The sequence below is a fragment of the Thermobia domestica genome, chromosome 6 (assembly GCF_964235325.1).
Source record: "Thermobia domestica chromosome 6, izTheDome1.hap1.1, whole genome shotgun sequence".
In the NCBI taxonomy this organism is placed as follows: Eukaryota; Metazoa; Arthropoda; class Insecta; order Zygentoma; family Lepismatidae; genus Thermobia; species Thermobia domestica.
Window position 1 is genome coordinate 181,274,305 of NC_137459.1, and position 22,545 is coordinate 181,296,849.

The window sequence follows — 22,545 nt, forward strand, 5'->3', positions numbered from 1 at the left end:
ATAATAATAATAATAATAATAATAAATAAATAAATAAAAATAAAAAAGGTAACTTAATTAAGGAAATTTAACTGTAAATTTTAATATTAGAAAGTAAAAACCTTATTAAAAACACGTTTTTCCATATGTTATATAGTTACTTTCTATGGCTTAGCGTGTCTTTTGTGCGATAGTTAGCAACTCAATCCATTACGTTGGGTTTATAATATATATATATATATATATATATATATATATATATATATATATATATATATATATATATATATATTTAAAGTGTGCGCACGTATTTAACAACTAAAAATGTTAAAGTATATTTCAATCGTTTAAAAGTTTTTTTTTCGTTACTTGGTTTTAGAACAACATGATTTTCTTTGAAAATTTTTCCACTTATAAATTTCAGGTAATACATTTTCAGACAATTTTTTTTTTTAAAATAACTTTATAAGAGAATATAATTATAATTGTAAAGTTCAACATTAAAAAGTAAAGTCACTACTAAAAGACACTTCTTTCTATATATTATGCAGACACTCTTTATGATTTTTTCGTTCAAAACTTAGCAACTCAACTGACTATTTTGAACCCGTTTTACGGCCTCGCTTATTTCACCTTACAGCACCCAAACCGATGTACTCAAGTTTGGCAGTCCCCAGGGTTGGCTGGTTTAAACCAAGGTGGTTTAAACCTTAGTTTAAACCAGCTGGTTTAAAAAAAAAACTGCTTTAAACCAAAAAACGAAAAATAATGGGAAAAGTGTAAGTGTTCGTAAAATCTTGATGAACACACATTTGTGAGTTATCGCGTGTTACTCCCTCATATTATTCGTATTATATTCAGACCTAAATTCCCCATTCATTACTCAAAAAGATTATACTACAAAAGCATCTTTTTAAAAATAAGTTTATGAATGTTTCTTTTGTGATTTTTGATAGTTTGTTATTATTATTATTATTATTATGCAATTGCAAAGAAAAATTCTAAATATTGTTTCGTTTTAATAGTGTTTACTGTTGATAAAATACATCGAAATACCGTTTTTTTTTTTTGGCGGGGGGGGTCATACAAACCCCACGAGAGGCATTTACTGAAATCAGAAATATCTTTGGTATCTATTTATATATAAATGGGTCAGAGTCAAGGTGGACTCAAATAATTCGTATCTTTATTCACTTTTCTCACTGATATGCAAATTAAGTCGTCGTATTTCTTTAACTTGGACTAATAAAAGTCTTAATGAACTAACTTGGACTAATAAAATTCTTAATGAACTAACTTCGACTTAATTAGTTCTTCTGTACTCTGCAGTATTTTGAAATTGTCCATATGTAATTCTGTATAATGGTTTCATTTGTGCAACTGTTTATCTTTTTGTCCTTCTCAAATGACTCTTGACAATTAGACAATTATGTTAAAAGTACGTAAAGATCAGTACAACGTATCAGGAGTCCTTCGTGAGTGAGTAGGCAGACGTATGGCATTTGTGGCCAATTAGTCCCCGTTTCGAGTTCAAATGGAGGACAATTTGTTCCGGATGTAAGTCGAGAAACGGTTTGGACTCCGCTTTAACCTCTTAACGTACAGATTTTCAACCCAAAGTTGTTCAATTTTTTAATGTAATTTTTTTTTATTGTTTATTACAATATTCACATAAGAACATTATAAATGGTGGTGATAGTGTTCATTGTTGACCGACAAGACTCGTAAATGATTAGAAAACATAAATGATTAGAATGACATAAAGAAACATTAGAAAACGTGTATATTCGACCTTTTGAAAGAAGAATGGGTAAATGGAAGCTAGGATGAGTATACTCGTCGTTTTGTTTTCGATAAAAATAAAAGACGAGTATACTCGTCCCTTTACGTTAAGTGGTTAAGCTTATGTGACCCCTTCCAGCATAACCTGGTTGTTGCATAATAACACCAAGGTGAAACAAACTTATTTCTGTTCCTATGTGATATAAATACATAGAGCAAATTATTTACCCCCCCCCCCAAAAAAAAAATCTAGTTTAAAAAAAAAAAACTTTTTTGTTTTTTCAATAAAAACCATGGTTTCTGCCAACCCTGGTAGCCCCAAATGTAGATGATTCTTTTGGCATGGGCCAGATTATTATGAAATGTTTTTATTTGTCTGGGACTGTACTTTCTATATATATATATATATATTTTTTAAGTCTATGATAGGTTCGAATCTTCGATGTTTGGTTTAATATTTTCCTCCGACTCTTCCATTGGACTATTTCTTACACTGAATAAGAGTGTTCTCTTGTTAATTCATGTAAAAAGATATTATCCTTACATTCAGTTCGTCTACTAACAAATCCGTTTTAATACTTAGTTGCGGATTTCTCTCTATATATTAAGTTTTCCTAGTTGCGATTACGTTAGGATGCTGTAAATTGAACTTAATCTCTTGTAATTTTACACATCATAAAAGTACAGTGAATGCAGCAAAAAAATGCTTCACAAAAAGAACATTTTAAAAATACTTCCTCTGATAAATCTTCAAACGAACATTTATTGTTTGTTGTACTAAAATTTGTCAAGAACATTCTCAGAACTTGCAACATCCCGATCTTTGAAACAATAAAATCGCAGTTTAGAATATTTGTTTTAACATAGTTGGTTCTATGCGAATGAAATGATTAACATGATGAATATTCGATTGTTAACTTTCAAATCAACTTTGTAATATTGTAACTCCTAATAATTCTTATACAATCTTGCATTTTTTGCACGATAACCTTGAATTGCCAAGAGAAAAAGTGCCTGCTTATGTTCATTTTCTATTTATTGCATTAGGAACAACACCAAACTGTTTATAGACAAATCTACATAATAATTAACAATGATAATCAGTTCGATTATAGAAATAAAAATTAGAAACAGTAGCGCTGCCCGCTTCGAACCAGATCTGTGAATTACAAATCCGATTATGCTACCGAGGCACTTATCAGGCCATTACGGGCACACAAGCAATCTAACCACAAATTTAAATTGTATACTTTTGGTAAAACTTCTACTACTCCAATTTTCTCATCACCCTCTGAGATTAACGATTTACCACTTCATAAGTAAACTTACAAATATCAATACATTAAATATAACATCAATTTCATGTATGCAAGAATAAACCCAACGTGGGAGACCCGGGCTCGACTTTCAGCGGGTGCTCATGTGGTTCGGATCCCACTTACGTGGTAGTTCCATGCCGCGTATAGCCTCGCTGCTGAAAGGGAACTTAAACTGAAAATCAAATCAAGAATAAACCCAAATGAAATCTGCATATCATTCGTTGAAAGCACTAGTTGTGTTAGGATAGAAAGACCTGCTGCACCGTTGCCAAACTTTGCAAGTACAGTGTTGCCATTTCATAAAGGTACGTACCAAGGGGGATAAGCCAATTCATACATGTAAGTGTATATATTCTTAATGTAATAAAATCACAAATGAAAGAAACAAACAAAAAAAAAAAATCATTATTATACATGAAGATCAAAATGTTCTGTTGGTGAAGTTGAACTAAGATTTCTGTAATGCCTTAATTTTGGTACAAAGTAGGGCTTGCATAGCATTATTTTTAAAATCGCACGAACAGAATTTGTAATCCTTCTGAAACTGTTGGAAGCATAAAACATGTCGTTAATATTTTCTATGTTGACAAAATGGCGCTTATGAATAGTCAGTCATATTAGTATCTGTGGTAATATACTAATATACAGTATAGTGGCCTTTCTAGCAAATTAAAATCAAAATAGTTGAGATAAATAACAACAATACGACAATAATTCATATAAAAAGACCAGGTTTTCAAGTAAAAGATTATACCTCACTCAGCCTCCAAGCATCGAGTCCCAGAGCTTTGAAAATAAAATGGAGAAGACTCTGAGGATCAATCACTTGGACATAACCTAAAAACTAAGGAAAAATGACCAGTGCTTGGTCAACTAACAGAATCTGCAATAAGTAAAGTATAATATTGGAAAGCTTAAACTGTCTATTTGCATACTTAAATATTAAACTTAGTTCTGTTATTTAACTTATTGCGAGCTTCTCGTGGCTAAACGGTTAGCGTATGTGCCTTTGACGTGGGAGACCCGGGTTTGCTTCCCGGCTCATGTGGTTCGGATTCCACGTTAAGCTGTAGGTCCATGTCTCATATTGCCTCGCTGCTGAAAGGGTCGCTAAACCAAAAATCAAATAAAATCAGTTATAACTGCTTTAATGTTGAATGAGTGTGTAAATTATTTGTTAAACAGTTAACTTTACATACTGTGTTAGGTGTCTAAATGAACACTATTAATTATTTACAGTTGAATGATTACATTATTACAAAAAAAAAAAAATCCACCATATTACTTTTCCATATGCGGCAAATCCTCTGTAAATCATTAATTTCATTAATGAAATATTCTCATTCGTGACAATAACAAACTGTAACCATCACTCTCTTTAAATACGTTCACCAATTCACTGTTCTTTTTTGTTACTTTTATGTTCGAACATATCTTTAATTTATTTCTTTGATTCTTTGGCTGTACACGACGTTACAACATTTTTGACTCTTCCTAACTTTTGACTTTCTACATCCTTACCAAATTTGGTGGTAATCCATCAAGTAGTTCTTGAGATTTCTTGTCTCCCAGACGGCCAGACGGACACACGGACAGGGTAAATAAGAGAGTTCTAGTAATCGAACTTCTTAAATTTGAAATACTAATGAAATTAATACTACTACTAATTAATATTAATGAAAATATTGGGAGATGGTAGTGAATATTGGGTGATGGAAGCTCATAAGAAAAATGAGGTGAAGGAAAGGTAAAAATAGGTATGTAGAAAACAGAGCGAGTGTAATGAGGTAGTGTATTACACACCCTGTTTCAAAAAGAATATAGGTATTTCGAATATATATATTTATTAAACTTTAAAACATACTAATATGAAATTTTACACACATATTTACGAACCTCTCGAGTTCAAATTACATATGTTCAATATGTCCTTCATCAGCGACTCGAATAATATCACATCGATACTCAAATTCTTCCCATACTCGGGCAAGCATGTCCTACGTCACTGGTGTTATGGCAGTACGGATCTGGTTATCCAACTCTTCCAGGTTCTGTGGGAGTAGTGGTACATAAACGTTGTCTTTAACGAAACCCCACGGGAAGAAGTTACAAGGTTCAAATCCGGTGACCGTGGAGGCCAGCTGAGACATGCTAAGTCGCCAGCTCCTTGACGACCAATCCAACGGTACGGTAGGGTTTCATTCAGGTATTCACGCACTTGGCGACTCCAGTGTGGGGGTGCCCCATCTTGTTGAAAAATGACGTTGTCTTCGTGCAGCCTCGGAAACAACCAGTTTTGTAACATAGCAACATATTGCTGACTGTTAACCCGTGTTTCCATTAAAGAAGAATGGGCTGTAAACAGATGATCTGGATATCGCTCAAAACACATTGACTTTGGGCGAATCTCGTACATGTTCAATGACTGCATGTGGGTTCTGTAGGCCCCAAATTCGAACATTTTGTTTCTTTACCTGACCACTAACACGGAAAGTCGCTTCATCACTGAACACGATGCGTTGTGCAAAAGTGTTATCATTGTCAATAGCATCCAGAATCTCGTTACAAAATGCCACACGTTTGCGTTTGTCATCAGGACGCAGAGATTGTAACAGCTGTAACTTGTACGGCTTCATAACCAACCGACGTCTCAAAACACGGCAAATTTTTGTCGGCACTTGTAACTCCTGACTGGCACGACGAGTTGATTTTGAAAGACTACGTTGGAAAGCAGTTTGAATTCGTGCAACATTTTCTTCAGGAACACGAGGGCGGCCAGGACTCTCTCCTTTACATACACATCCTGTATCTACAAACAGTCGATACCATCTGCGAATGTTCCACCCATTCGGAGGATCAATTTGGTACCTCAACCTAAAACGTCTTTGCACTGTAATCACGGAATTGCACTTCGCAAACTCGAGAACACAAAATGATTTCTGCTGCGGAGTAGCCATTTTAAACATATGACGGTTACCAAGCAAAATAGAAGACAACTGACATCTAGCGGCTATTAATATAAAGTAGACTATGTATTCGTTTCTCCAATAGCCGAGCCGAGGCGCAACGATCGATAGTTTGGACAAAATAATTCTTCGTAATACGTATATTCTTTTTGAAACAGGGTGTATAATGTAAAGATTTAGATGGCAGCTCCCAGATATGGTGGTAATGTAACTGTCTTTCCATGTCTTCACAAAGGCCATGAAAATTAAAGGATTTTGAAAACATTTATGCAAAATATATGGTAAAATATAATGTTGTGAAGGACTGTGTGTTCTGGGACAAGCAGACGGGAAACTCGGGCGCTACAGGAATAACGTTGATAGTTAGTGATCGAAAGGTGTGTTAGAGTTTCACCAACACATTTGGATTAACAGGAGGTACATTTAAGGATTTATTAAGTTGAAAGAATTACACCTATCGGAAAAGAGAAAGTATCTCTGTGATGGAGTATCGGAAAGTCAACTTGATATTGAGGATAGATCAAGTTCTACATTCAGGTTTCTGGAATTCTTCGGTGAAGGAACAGAATGTTGCAAGGGACCACTTCTCGTAATGATGATGTGAAGGTTGGATGCCTTCGGTAAACGATTTTAAAACAGTTGGGAAAAGTTTTGTTGGAGAATCAAGTGGATTTGACTGCGCATTTTGTTTGAGACAGTATGAATAGTCCCAGTGCTGGTTGAACGTGGGTCCAAATTAGGAAAGATTGATTAGATGAATAGGAAAGATTCATTACTTTCTGCCGCGAATGAATGCTGGGAAGGCAATGCATCAAAAGTTCGAAGTAGAGAATATTACAGTGACGGGTCTTTTGTTTTCTTTTATTCTCACACTGAACTGTTTCCTGATTAGGGTGAGAGAATATCAAAGAATGGAGGGTGCTAACGAGAGAATCTTGAGATAATCATAGAGGGATGATGTAGTATAAACACATATAGCTTGCTTCTTCGAATGCCCAAGGCATATGGTAGGAACACTAGATGTGGTTGGGGTGGGAGCTCTCGAAGCGGACATGCTGAATACTTTTAGTAGGTTTAATGTATACGTCAATCTCCAGATGTTCATTTTCAAATCTGACATCACGGAATGTGGCTGTATTGTTGGAGAATCAAGTGGATTTGACTGCGCATTTTGTTTGAGACAGTATGAATAGTCCCAGTGCTGGTTGAACGTGGGTCCAAATTAGTAAAATGTTATCGATGAACTGAAGCCACAGGAAAAGTTGAAACGCGAAGTATTTGTTGTTTAGGCATCCCATGAATTGAAGGTGGCTATGCAAGTGCCATTGATCTAAAGATAATGGTTATATACAAACGTGAACTTGTTCATGGTTAGAATAAACTGGGCACAACTACACATATTATACATATATATATTCCTAATATGTTATTACAATGTATAACATGAGACAATAAACTTAGATCTATTCATTTGTAGTCTTACGCAATTCTGTACTCTGCGCTAAGTGTACTTGGCAGCTACAAGTTATGACACAACCAATGCCCTAAGAACTTAATTACATCATCCCATCACAGAATGCTTCTTGTGTCCGTCTAATGAGATAATCTAGTTGGTGTTGATAGAATGTAAATTCACTAGAGATATTCAGTGTAAATTCCACTAGGTCAAAGTTTACAGAGGCAATAAAAAGATTTAATTTGTGCACAATTACAATATCAGTGCCTCCGTCTGCCAGCCTTTCCTTTTAAAAGCTTAGGAAAGGAAGTCTTATTCTTTATAATACTATTCAGATTTTTTTTTTTTTTAATATTTTTTTACTTCGCTTTCTACTCTTTCTCTTCTGGCTGCCTACCACACATACTCGTGTGTTTGTCTGCTTTCTCTTCTTGGCACATTCTTTCCTCTTCCTTCCTTACGTTTTTTACTTTACATTTATATTTTCTTCTTTTATCTCATTGTGAACTCTTTCCTATTCCTAGTCCTCACCGCTGGTCTATTAACTAGCGCGTAGAACTTTGGAGCATGGAATTGGGTTTGTTTTCTATTTTAATGTAGGTCCACGTCTTAAATTGCCTTGGTGCTGAAAAGGAACGCTACATTTCAACAACCAATCAAACATATTTTCCACTTCTTGCTTAAGATAAATCGTTCTTGGATCTTTCCATTCAATCATCAGCGTCCAAGTTTCTTGTTCTAACATGGAACAGCAAGAAAGGATAAAGAAAAACTAAACCAAGTAAGATGAACGAAAAGAGAAATGAAAATAAAACAATGAAAAAAAAATATGAACTAGATGAATGAAGGATTAAACGTAAGCAAAAAACGAGAAGAAAAGGCGTATGAATGAAAGCCGACAAAAGAAAGATTCAAGAAAAGATAGGTGAAAACGTATGCAAACAGAAGAGAAAGAAAATAAATTAAAGCAAAAAAGAAGAAAATATACCGTAAGTTGGAAGAAAATATACTGTGAAATAAACTGTTACGGTGAAGTAATATTACAAGAAATGCATGTCCTTTTAAGCCTTGGTTTAGCGGAATTTACTCAGATGGAGGCATTAGTGAGTTATTGTACCCAAAGGGAGCATTGTTAGATACGCAATTGGTGGATGGTTACTGATGCGCTACTCCGTAAGACATATTAACAGTCATATTATAATTCAAAAATCAATCTACATTTATAACAGGACGAAAAATAAATAAATAAATAAACGTTTAAAAATATTCAATTTACTCACAATTTTTGAGCCAATAGTGCATTGGCATATGCCAATACACTACAACTTGGACCAGTGATCGAGGTATCTCAATATATTGTGGACGAGCTACTGAAAGACTCCATGGCACATCATCATGGTGTCCGAACCCTGCTGTTAATGCAGACGCTTCTGACACAAAACATACAAAATAATGACTGGATCTGAACGACAATGCGTCTCGATATGCCACCCACCATCTGAAATAAAACATTTTATCGTTTTCATATCCGTACTCAATAAGTTGTCTACAGCTATAAACATATATTAAAATAATGGAAACACTTTAACAAAATGCAAATTGCTTCATACATATAAAGCTGTCCACTTCTAACCTGCAGCAGAGCTTGCATTCTTCGTAAATTGAAGAATGTAACTCGTGAATCGTTTCCGGAGAAGGAGTGGACCATTCTTTATGCAGCCCAACACTCAGTTGCCTCAGCAATTGTAGAGAAGGAAATTTGCACTGTAATAGATGCCTTGAAACCGATCATAAGTATTCAATAATGTTTACGTCGTAAGATTAAGCAGGCCAGAGAAGATGATGAAGTTCATCCTGACATTCCTTAAACCAGCCTAAACAGGCTTGGCTATGTATATTGGCGCATTGTCACCGTGGAAGACTGGGGAACAGCAACTGTACCAGAAAACAGGATGCATCTGGTCCCCTAAAATGTCCATATACTCACTGACAACAACTCGTCCTTAAAGTATAATGGAACCAACACAATACCATGAAATTGCGGTCTACACCAGAAGAGAGCCGTCGCTCTGTTTAACAGAACAAAATTGGTACAGTCCGCATCATATATCTTTTTGAGTCTCCTTCATACATAAAACTGGCATGTTTGGAACAAGGAGGAAAGTCACTCATCGGGCCACTCTCTTTCAATCATCGGCAATCTGTGTTGTATGTTCTCTACACCATTTTTTACACTTTACTGCATTGCATTAAACGTTTTGAATTCGTAACCCAACCGCGGATATTGAGGCTATGAGGTCCATTGTAGTCGTTCCATATCTTCATTCTATTCTGTAATCAGTTATGCCTCCTAGTTCTACGGTTCTTTGTACAACCCTTTTCAACGTTTAACGATCCCTGTCACCAAAGTTTGATTTCCACCGAACTAATGTCATGGTACGAATTATGGATGCCATCATAATCTTAGACACGGAAACACTGTTGCTCTCGATACACCTAACACACTGACAATCTTGGACAGACTTGCTCCAACGAATCAAATACATACATTTTACCCTCTACATTGGTGAGGTCTCCCACTTTGAAGCATCAATGTCTAGTATACTGCACACACAAATCCGTACTTCACAACATCAGGAGCGTCATTTGGGAAGGGCAGGGACAATTGTCCCCCTTGAGTTTGAAAACCATATGCTTTTTAATAAATTGTATACTGATAACAAACGTCAACATATTGTGTTAGTGGGCAAACTCCGCCGTGTAAAACCTCAAATGACGTCACTGTATCGCACAGTGTACTAGTTACTATTAGCCGACACAGCACTAATACAAAACAATTACAGTGCACGTATTTTTAGTGTTAATAATTCAGAAATTGTACGTGGTGTTACAGTACATGGGTGTTTCCATTATTTTGTTAACTATTTAATATATATTTAAGAAAAGCGTTTAACAGTTATAAGGACAATTTACGATTTCAAGACCCAGTAGCAAGAAAGTACTATAGAAAGATAAAAATCATACTTTAGCAACAAATTAAAATTTATTTTTACGATAACAAGATTATTACTTCATACTTGGCAAAGAGAAAAACTTGAGAAGTTTGCAGACAATCATTTACTTTATTCTCGAATATCGGATACTTTTCAACAGGCCAGTATAGAATTAGTAGACGGAAGGGGAAATCAAACTGGCGCCCCTCACTTTCGTGTTAATGCTCTATCACTGAACTACCGCGACTTCAACTGCTTGTTTATAGCGACAAGCATAGACCCGAAGACCACTCGACATATGCACTAAACTCAATTAGCTCACTCAAACTACTGAAGCCACCTCCAATATACAGCTTACCTCCACGATCCATCCGGAATTAACCAATGAATCCAACATGTTGACACTGTTAGGAAAAGGAATGCTAAAATTATACTAAAAAATATTCTCCACACCCATCTGGTATTCTGAAAAGAAAATGCAGACCTATAATTATGGAAGTGTAAAGTTATACAGTGAAACCTCTCAATAGCGGACACCAATGGGACATGAAGTTTTGTCTGTTACTGAGAGGTGTTCGTTATAGAGAGGTTGCAGAAATTTTATTTCTCATAACGGTAATTGTATGCAGTAATATACAGTAAATACAATATGTATGAGCGTAAATACGTAAAATTCAATATGAAATAGTTTTATTTAGTACACATTTGAATTACTGGGAGGGATGAAGAAGAAATTCATTTCTATTAACCCTTAAGAGATCCGGTGTTTTTGGGCTATTTTTTAGACTTTCAGTCAAGCAGCTACTGCATCGTCACTATTTATCCTAGGATCATGGTTCATACTTCATTCTCTTCAGAATGGAGCTGGCTTTCAAATGATACCACTTGCATGCTCATATCATATACCAGGAGCGGGAAAAATTATGTCAAAGGGAAAATTTCGGAGGGAAAATTTTTTTCTCGCACTTTGGGCCCCCCTGGAGCGACCCTGTGTGAACGTAGCCATCTAAAAAAATCTGATAAATAGTACTTGGTATACTGAATGTGTGTGCCAAATTTCAAGTTTCTATCTTGAATACCAAGGGCGGGAGAAATTTTATCAGGAATTCCCACCATGCCCCAAATTACCGTAAAACACCATGATCTCAGGTAAAAAATTTCCTGAGACATCCCTAATTACCCTAGAGTCATGTCTCGCCCATCATTCTCTTCAGAATAGAACTGCCTTTCAGGCGGTATGACTCACGTGTCTCCATCATGTATCTAAGGCGGGAAAATGAGGAAAAACGGGATTTTTTTGGGTCTAAATATCCTTTTTTCAACTTTTAGCCCCCCTGGACCCCCTGTTTTAACGCAGAGATCTGAAAAAAAATCTGGTAAATACTACTCGGTGGGCTGAATGTTTATGCACAATTCCAATTTTCCAGGTGCAAAAGTAAGCCCACCAAAAAAAATATACCGACAATGTCCCATATTCCCGTATACAGAGGGAAATTTTTAAACATTCCCTGAGACATCCTTAATTACCCTAGGGTCATGTTTCGCCCATCATTCTCTTCAGAATAGAACTGCCTTTCAGGTGGTACCATTCACTTGTCCCCATTATGTATCTAAGGCGGGAAAATCCCGTGAAAGGGATTTTTTGGTAAAAATTTCCCTTTTTCAATGTTTAGCCCCTCTGTACCCCCCTGTTTTAACGCAGAAATCTAAAAAAAAATCTGGTAAATGCTACTCGGTGGACTGAATGTTTGTGCACAATTTCAATCTTCTAGGTGCAAAAATAAGCCAGCACAAAATTAGTACCGAAAATGTCCAAAATTCCCCTATACAGAAGTATATTTTGATAAAAATTCCCAGACACTTCCCTAATTACCCTAGGGCCATGTGTCAAACATCAATCTCTTCAGAATAGAACTGCCTTTCAGGCGGTACCATTCACTTGTCTCCATCATGTATCTAAGGCGGGAAAATGAGGAAAAACGGGATTTTGGGGTAAAAATATCCATTTTTTCAACTTTTTGACCCTCTGGATCCCCCCTGTTTTAACGCAGAAATCTGAAAAAATCTGGTAAATACTACTCGGTGGACTGCATATTTGTGCAAAATTTCAATCTTCTACGTGCAAAAATAAGCCCGCCAAAAATACTTTACATAAACCCCCCAAAAAAGTATTACACGAAAATATAAATTTTAGACTTATGACGTCATCACCTCCTATGTCTCGACACAGGAAGGTGTGAAACCATTCCTAATGTCTTCTGCAATGCCTCTGGACTTAACACACACACACACACACACACACACACACACACACACACACACACACACACACACACACACACACACACACACACACACACACACACACACACACACACACACACAAAAACGAAAAAGCTCAAATAGGAGAGTTATAACGCAATGTACCATGAAACACCCCGTATGGTACAAATTGTACCATGGGATCCCCAAAGGGTTAAATCATAGCCTGTTATTGCTGGGCAATGTTTAACGAAAAAGGCATGTTTTTTCCTTTACAGCGGTAATAAAACTCATTAGCAAGTGTCCTCTAAAAATCCTCAGTACGACTGCAAAAGAAACATGTGTGTGTCATCGCAGCATCTTCGTTGACAGAATGGATGAAAAGGCAAGTTCTTGGGGGTGCATGTATTTATTGACCCAGGCCCAATCACAAAGAATATCTTTTAGAGAAAATGAAAAAGGCAGTCGGGAAACTCCAACCCAGACTTGTTCCAGTATCATGAGTAAAATAAAAATGTTTCTTTTCCAAAAAAGTAAGAGAGGAAACATTGCTCGTTGAAAATGTTATTGTAAAACAAACAATATTTGTTTTGTTATCTATGAAATTGTCGGTAAAGATGCAAGGTCCAGACGAAAAGGATTAAATTTGTTAGGGAAGGGAAGATCTTTCCTAGAATTCCTAGCCTTACGACTAACCCTGCATGAGTGTTATTGCTTACTGAAAATTTTCCAGGATTTTCGTCAGAAAGCAGTTTATTGCGGAAAATATTTCAAGTTCAGCTCTTCTGTTTGATGGTTCACCAGGTCTGGACTAATGAGAGATACACTTATGGGGAAAAGATTTCTCTGTATACTGTAATATATCGCAGAACCGAGAACAATTCCTGTCCGTTGTGAAGAGGTTATTCAAACGTTTGGGGGAAGAAGGACTGTCCGCGTCCGTATCTGAGAGTGTCCGTAAAAGGGAGGGTTTTGTTCCGTAAGAGACAAAAAAATCTGTCCGTATTATAAAGGTGTCCGTTAAGGGAGGTTTCACTGTATTTAATTTCTTACAGCATAAAATGGAACTGTGAATCATATTTTCTTCGTTAGTTAAGATATTCAGATGTTAGAAACTCATACAAATCACAATATGAAACACTCATCTGGAATTTCTGACCCTATCATCTGGCTTGATAAGTGAACCAGATCTAACATTACTCGCACAATTTGTGTTTAATATTTTTATTCTCCCTTTTGATAAGCATCGGTGAATGTGCTTATATATAACATATACTCTTGATCTGGGTAGTTTGCATTTCCACTGTCATTGATAGGGCACAACGTTAACAGAAACATGTTGGGTTAGAAATGCTTAAGAATCAACACAAGACGAAAAAGAGAAAGAGGAAAATTAAAAATTATGTCTATGTAAAAGATACGTACAAATCTGTAACTACTAATCGGTTGAACACCAATAATAAAACAATTCACGAAAAAAAAATCTCTGAAGTCTTTATGCATGAACTAGGTATAAATATAAAAATGTCCGACACAAGTAATTACACTATCGAAGAACGCAAAATGCTCTTTTCTTTAATATTACGTTGTTCTTACTTCTTCCTGTCTCTACTGTATTTGATGAAATGTCAGTGAAAGAGCTTGTCGTTTAATTTTATTTGCATTATCGTATAGGGTGGTTCAGTAATGTTGGACAGCCCTGAATAAATCGGAAACCAGAAGAGATATTAGCAAGAGTGTGGTGGATCCATATACTTGTGGAAGGGGGACGTCTTGTGAGGTACCACACAATGTTACCAGGTCAACAGTGTTGCCAGCTCAGTACAAAGTTGTATTTTTTTAAATGGAACATATAGAAGTTTATGCCATCCAAAGAATTAGTACAGAATGTGAATACCAACAAGCGAAACCGCACCTGTCAGTGTTGCCAAATAAGGAAGTTATAAAGCTTCAAAGATCAAGAAATTAAAGTGTCCGTAGAGCAAAACTAGCAAAAAGGCAAGAAAAATAATACTACGGAATGAAAAGGAGTAACCGAAAGAGTAAACCAAAGAACGCACAGCATCCAGTGAGTAACAGGGTTGCCACAGTAAAGGGGGAAAAAATTGAAAATTTTGCAGTTGCTATAGGAGGAAAAGTGCCCATATGACATAATGCTGGAAACACCATAGAAAGTCTATGTAAGATTCAGGAATCCTAATAGCGTTTGCTCGAAAGCGATATCTCTAACCGTCGAGATACACCAAAGATGTGCGGGGTTTGCAACACTGCATAATTGATTTGACGATTAGACCCGTGTAGTTCTTACACTTTGTTGGGCGTATCATTTTCATTACTCGTTCCTGTAGTTTGGAGGGCGAGGGAATTATTATGCAGTGTTGCAAACTCCGCACACCTTTGGTGTATCTCGGAAACGGTTAGAGATATTGATTTCGAACAAACGCTATTAGGATTCCTGAATCCTTCATGAACTTTCTATGGTGTTTCCAGCATTATGTCATATGGGCACTTTTCCTCCTATAGCAACTGCAAAATTTTCAATTTTCCCCCCTTTGCTGTGGCAACCCTGTTACTCACTGGATGCTGTGCGTTCTTTGGTTTACTCTTTCGGTTACTCCTTTTCATTCCGTAGTATTATTTTTCTTGCGTTTTTGCTAGTTTTGCTCTACGGACACTTTAATTTCTTGATCTTTGAAGCTTTATAACTTCCTTATTTGGCAACACTGACAGGTGCGGTTTCGCTTGTTGGTATTCACATTCTGTACTAATTCTTTGGATGGCATAAACTTCTATATGTTCCATTTAAAAAAATACAACTTTGTACTGAGCTGGCAACACTGTTGACCTGGTAACATTGTGTGGTACCTCAAAAGACGTCCCCCTTCCACAAGTATCTGGATCCACCAAACTCTTGCTAATATCTCTTCTGGTTTTTGATTTATTCAGGGCTGTCCAACATTACTGAACCACCCTGTATATATATATATATATATATATATATATATATATATATATATATATATATATACGAAACATTGTCGCTTACTTTGAGGGAAGACCGCAGACTGAAAGTATTTGAAAATAAAATCCTGACACAGATATTCAGACCCAAGAGGCTGGAGAATGGTGGAAACTCATAACAAGAAACACAAGAAAGTGGATATAATTACTAAACTGTGCTCTTGGGTACATATTTTAAAATCAAAATCCCATCTTGTACTCCTAACTTCCAATCGTGTTTACGTCATTTTCCTCACAATATTTCGATCTGCTCTGGAATCATTCTCAAGTGCATAATTTATCTTACAATGTTAGGCTCATTACGTCTATGAAGCTCAAATGGGCAGGTCATTTCGCCAGAGTGGAAGAAAGTAGGAATATTTTCAAAATTATAACTCGAAATCCAATCGGAAAAGAACATTAGGAAGAACCAGGCACAGATAGGACAATATTAAATCTCGGACAGATAGGAGTACAAAGTAAAAAATGAATCCAGTTGGCTAAGAACAGAAGTCAATTGAGTGCTTTGTAAATGCAGAATTGAACCCTTGGGTTCCACAGGCCATGCAGTTAGTTGTTAGTTATACACAGTTCTATTTTGATCTCACCTCTAGTAGTTCAGTGATAAATAAACCGTTTCCCTTTCGATGCCTCTTAGGTTTTCAGTAACACATACCAAATCACCAGGAACTACAAGTCATGTTATAGGAGACTGGATGCAAAATTGATGACGAACAGGCCACGTGGAATTCGCGACATTTTATAGCATGTAAATATAAAGCTCCTTACGTGGTTTTCAAAATACAAGATCCCCAGCTTATTTTCTGGAAAACAGATCACTGGATTCACGTGGCAAAAACGAACAGTATCCCCATAGCATTTGACTACATTGTGAATTATAAAATGAACGCTTGAATTTGTATGAAATTAGATTGTCTCTGTGTTATAAAAGAATTAAATTTGTCTCGTGGACTGTGTAATGCTGATTTGCTGTTTCTACATGCTATTACAAATTCAGAACTTAATAAAAAGCTCCATTAGATATACAGGGTGTTTCAAAATAACACCGACAAAGTTTGGGAGGTGATTCCTGACAATAAGACAAAACAAAAAATATAGACCAGCCAGGGTACACAAATGCTTTCTTTCGAAGTTATAGCCTGCAGAAAACATGGAAAATGAACTTTAAGACACCATAGCTCCAATACTATGGGATCTACTGTAGTCGGGTCAAGACTTCACTTAAGAACTAGTATGTGCCCTATCCAAATATTCATGTTTGAGAATCCTGTAATACTTCCGCAATAATTTTTATAGAGGTAACTGTGAGTACTTCAAATTATGTGCCCGTAGCCAAACTCCCTATATAGAAATTGTTGCATGAGTAGCTTAGAATTTTGAAACATGTATTTTTGGATAGCGCACATATTAGTTCCTAAGTGAAGTCTTGATCCGACTATGGTAGGTCCCATAGTTTTGGAGTATGGACCTTTAAAGTTCATTTTTTCATGTTTTCGGCAGCCTATAACTCTAAAAGGAAGCCAGATTGCCCTATACTTTTTGTCTTATCTCGTGTCAGGAATCATCTCCCAAACGTTGTCGGTGTTGTTTTGAAACACCCTGTTTATAATTGTTTTCCATTATCATACTTGTTTGTGATAAAAAAAAAAAAAAAAAAATGCTAATTTTTATTATTTCCTGTCGCCTGAGTAAAATAACTATTTTCCTTCGCTGCCGTAAATGTTATAAAAAAAATTGGAACAGAAATTTAAATAATTTGTTTGGCAGTTTGATAAACACACTAAAAAAGAGAAACAAAAAACATATACATACATATTATATATATACGCGTACACATAAGGGTTGTTACAAAAGTTCTAAGCCTATCTATGAACGGAGTAGCAGAGAGTTTACGGAAGTTACTATTCAACATAGTCCTCTGACAAGTCAACATATTTTACTCATCGATATTCAAGTACGTTAATGCCGCTGTTAAAAGATGATTTGTCGAAGGCGTGTAAAATTTCACCTATGGCATGTATGACGTCATAATCAATGTCAAAATGAATACCTTCCAACTTCTTTTTGAACTTTATAAAGAGATAAAAGTCAGAAGGTGCCAAATCATACGGCTAAGATGAGTGGGGGGACCAATCCGTAGCCACAATCGTGAATTGCTGCCACTGCGATGACTGACTTGTGGCTAGAGAAATTGTCTTGATGGAGAAGCACACCTGCTGTCAGTTTCCCACGATCTTTCTGCCGAATCTGTTACTCTTCGCCTCTTTCACCTCGCTATCCTTTTCAAATCACAGAAAACTGTAGCCATCACTTTTCCAGCTGAGAGTACTGAGTTGGCCTTCTTTGGAGGGGAGGAGGCGATGAGGGGTGTTTCAACCGCTTGGAACTTTTTGTGGACTCTGGTTGGTAATGGTAGACCCAGGTTCATCTACTGTTATGAGTCGAGTACGAAAGGCATCTACATTTGCTTCTTGAAATGTTCGTCTGGTGAGCTTTTGATCAGGTGTCAAAAGTTTTGGCATCCATCTCGCGGAAGCCTTGCTCATTCCCAGACGCTGGATGATTATTCGGTCAACACTTTCAGTAGACCGACTCCACTGTCAGCAATCTGTCTGATGGTCATTCGCTGATCATTCATGATGATTTCATGCACTTTGTCAATATTCTCCTGAGTTAGTGCTTCCACGGGCCTTTCTGTTCGAGTGTCATCTTCAATGGAGGTTCTTCCCCCTTTTAAATTCGACTGTTTATTTCTTCACTGTGGCGTATGACGGGGCACTATCATCTAAAGTAGCAACCATGTCGGCGTGGATTTCCTGCGGATTTAAACCTTTCTTGTAGAGATATTCAATAACAGCTCTCGCCTTCTCCACTTGGCCACACTTTGCTTACTCTTCTGTCTTTCTGGACTTGTAACAGCATGATAAAAGTTGATATTAATACCAAATTTAATATGCCATCATAGGAAGGTTCAATAAATAGAGCATAAAAGTATTACATGTCTAGTTCTATTTCTTGACTAGACTTAGAATTTATGTAACAATCATCGTATATATATAGGTGTGTGTGTGTGTTCGTATGTGAAGGATGATCCAACTAGGTGAAGTAGAGTTTGTTTGTGTTATGGTTATGCAGTAACTATATTCATTATAATTAGGGTGCTTGTTTTATATTACATTTTGTAACTAAAGTTATTTAAATTTAATATTTTCTATTTTCAAATAGTTAAGAGAACCCATAAATACACTAAATGTTATCCCTTACTGTTTACAAAAGAGTACTTTTGGTTCACTCTGTATGTGCCTGAAATGATACCAAGAAAACAAACAAACAAAAAGTTATAACTTCGTTGTGATAACTTAGTTATAACAAAAAGTTATAACTAAGTTGCAAAGCAAAAACGAACACAGCATTGAATTCCTGAGAAAATTTCAGATGAAAACAAGGTATCACAACATATGGTTTACATGTAAGAAAATGAAAGTGAATTCAAAATGGCCGTCATCGACATTACATGTCCTAAAAGTTTTCCCCTCACCTGTAGTATTAACCTACAGTGTTAGTTCTGAAACCATTTTAAAATCCTGCCTTTTATTTGTCTCTTTCCATACTTTTGAACCACCCGTATATATTTGGAGACTGTTTCCCCTCTTACATTTTGTTTTAACTCTGATAATAACAGCGTTACACTATGTCAGGGAACTTTTGAGATACCCTATAGATAGATAGATAGATAGATAGATACAAATATTGATAGATATAGATACGGAAACGCTAATGTGCAACTTAACCACTTAGCCCATAGCATCATACACCCTATATTCAACGCTGAATTAAACTGAATTCAGTTGATTACGGACAGAAGACAATGGAGAGGTTTGTAAATGCGGCATTGAGCCTTCGGGTTCCACACTCCACAGAGTTAGTTAATACGTGAATCGTTTAGAGAGAAATGAAGAACCATTCTTCATGTATTGCGGTACTGAGTTGCCTCAGCGATTATGGAAGAGGAAATCCGCACCGGACTTGCTGCTCTGAAACTCACTATAACTGAAGCTCAACAGCGTTCAAGTCTCGGTCTGAACAGACCAGGCTAAGTGTTAAAATGCATCTGATGTTACTCAAACAACACCAGAACAGGACTGTATCAGCGTACTGTCATCTTGGAAGATTGCTTGTTAGAAAATATCATCTACACCATAGGACGCACCTGGTTATCTAAATTGTGTATATAATTGCTGGTAGTAATTCCTCCTTTGAGGGTAATAACAAGATAAATGAAATGCCATAAAATTGCGGTCCACATTAGAACTAAGTCCTTATCACGTTTAACGTCACGAAGTAGGCAGTCCGGAGCTGACGCCTCTTTGAGCGTTCACCAGACATAATGTAAATCTGGTCTCCTACTGCAAAAAGGAGAAAGATGATTCATTCGATCATATTATTATTCTCCAATCATCGGCGATCCATCGTTTATGTTCTCGGAGATATCTTTTTCACCCTACCACATTTGTGATAGAGATCAGTTTCCGAAATTGTAACTCGATCGCAGATGTTGAGCTTATGCAGCACTCCTAAGTAAGTTTGTGACTGTAGGAACAGATTGTTCCAAATGCTTACTGATTTCTGCAGTTAGTTTGTCGCATTAGTTCTAAGGTTCTTCATGACAATTCCCTGCTATATTAGACTTAATTTTCAATGATCATTCCTCTTCTCTGATGATACCTTGTTACAAATTTTGTGTGGCGCCATTCCACTTTAAACTGCAGGTCCATGTACTATACAACTTCGGTATTAAAAGGGATGCTGAACTCCAATCCAATACCCTCATCAATTTGGACACTGTTGCTTTCGATACACCTAACACATTGGCAGTCTTCGATATGCTTGTCTAACTAACAGCACACCTAAAATTTACTCTCTTGGAAAATTGGAGGTCTCCCAATTTACACGACCAACGTCTGGTGCACAACACACAAGAACTCATACTGCACTGCCTTGCGTACTATTCACTACCACCCAAAATAAAACTAATACAAGATAGTCGTGCTGCAGGAATGCCTAATGTTACTAACTCATAAATATTATGTGTTGTAGCATGTGTGTGTTCATTGTTTTTATATCTTTGTATACAGGGTATTAAATGAATTTCGTGTCATAAGTTTAGGAGGTGATTCCATATATCAAACGAAAGAAAAAGTTCTAATACACATGGATGGGAAAGCTCCTTCATTCAGAGTTATAAACCGCCGAAAATTCAAAACATCACGTTCAAACGCCCTGGCTTGATAACTATGGGACCTGTCGTGTGGGTTCTAATTTCCCTGCAAACACAGTCCATGTTTTAGGCAGAAGGAGTGTGGTGTTGACCATACCACCTACATTCGTTAATGAAGTGAAGGAAATGTATAATGCTACATTCGTATCTCTCATATGCCTTACTGGCATGATTTGTGCACAGTTTCTCTTACATTCTCGTCATTTTATGCCTTCTTGGTAGCGCAGTGGTGTCTGTGCTGTGTTGACTAAAGAGTACATCGGTTCGATCCAAGGTAGAAATGCATAGTGTTTTGGATTCTTCTTTAAACCGTAGGTGCAGTCCAAATGAACAGAACACAAAATCGACTTCAAATAATAAAAATTAACACTCTCCTCTTTTCGTCATTTTGTCTGTGTTTCGGGCATTGCTCTTGGTAACAAAATAGAGATTAATCTCTTTCCTGCGGTGTCGTCGACCCAATAAATCACCTTACATGGTGTGGCCTATCATTTGAATTGTTCTCTGACGCTGCAGTGGGGAATCCCCAATTACCTCTTTGCATTGATCATTGCGTATGTATGACAAATGCAACAACGTCATTTTACGTTCGTATTTATTAATTTGCGCTGCCCCTTTGATGAATCCCCTTGCAGTTCGTGCTGTTCCACTCTGTTTACACCATCGTTGCCGTTGGATATGACTTTTTCCACATTCTTTTGAAGTGACATTAATATCTCTATTCGTTCAATAGATATTATAATTAGAGGAAGATATAAGGAGATATTTCGCAAGGTTTCTGCTAGAAAACACCACAGACTTAGACCTATGTTCATTTGGACCTTTTTCTTTGTTTGAAGTTGTAGAATCACCTTCCGAAGGTTTTCGGTGGAGTTACCTGCCACCCCGTATAACGATGAGGTTTGAATATCTAGATTGTTTACAAGAAAATATCAGGTTTGCATTCGAAAGACAATGTAGATCCAGAGAAGGGCTCCTTTATATTTACCAGGTTTATATATTGAATGTATTCTGCTGTGTGAGAAAAATTCCAGCTATATTTTGAGTTAAAACTAAGTAAAGATATTTCCTTATAATATGAAAATTCAGTAATAAGTGATACGTTAATATTTAATTAAACAAGTCTGCGTTAGGTAAGAGGTCGGTAGGAGTAAATGTTTGGTAGAACATTTGCAATTTTCGTCCAGATCGATTGAAAAAAAAAAAAGTACAAAAATGTGTCAATAGGATCAAATAAGGTATAAACGGCAGCACTAATATGGATGTGAGTGATAATTCAGTACTGATTGCATAATATATGTTTAGCTGAAGTAATTCTCAAAAGTTTACTTTATTTTTCCTCTATTATTTTTTATATAGCGCACTTGCAAACCAGAAAACTGTTTTGAGAAAGTTTTGAAAATATTTGGAATAAGTCCAACATAATTACACATCAAGCATATATACTACGTAATGGAACACAAGTACGAAATCAAACAATTAGAATCAT

The 22,545-nt window shown here is 36.4% G+C and overlaps 1 protein-coding gene across 2 annotated transcripts in view; it reads right to left on the reverse strand.

Moving 5' to 3' along the window:
• por (Protein-serine O-palmitoleoyltransferase por) overlaps positions 1 to 22,545 on the reverse strand; it is a 78,551-nt gene that overhangs the window by 23,853 nt on the left and 32,153 nt on the right. For both annotated transcript variants that reach the window (XM_081762486.1, XM_081762487.1), the window contains exons 5-6: positions 10,854 to 10,960; positions 8,783 to 9,000 (exon numbers count right to left, since the gene is read on the reverse strand). In XM_081762486.1, coding sequence (XP_081618612.1) covers positions 8,783 to 9,000; positions 10,854 to 10,960 — 325 coding nt within the window. The remainder of the gene's footprint in view (positions 1 to 8,782; positions 9,001 to 10,853; positions 10,961 to 22,545) is intronic.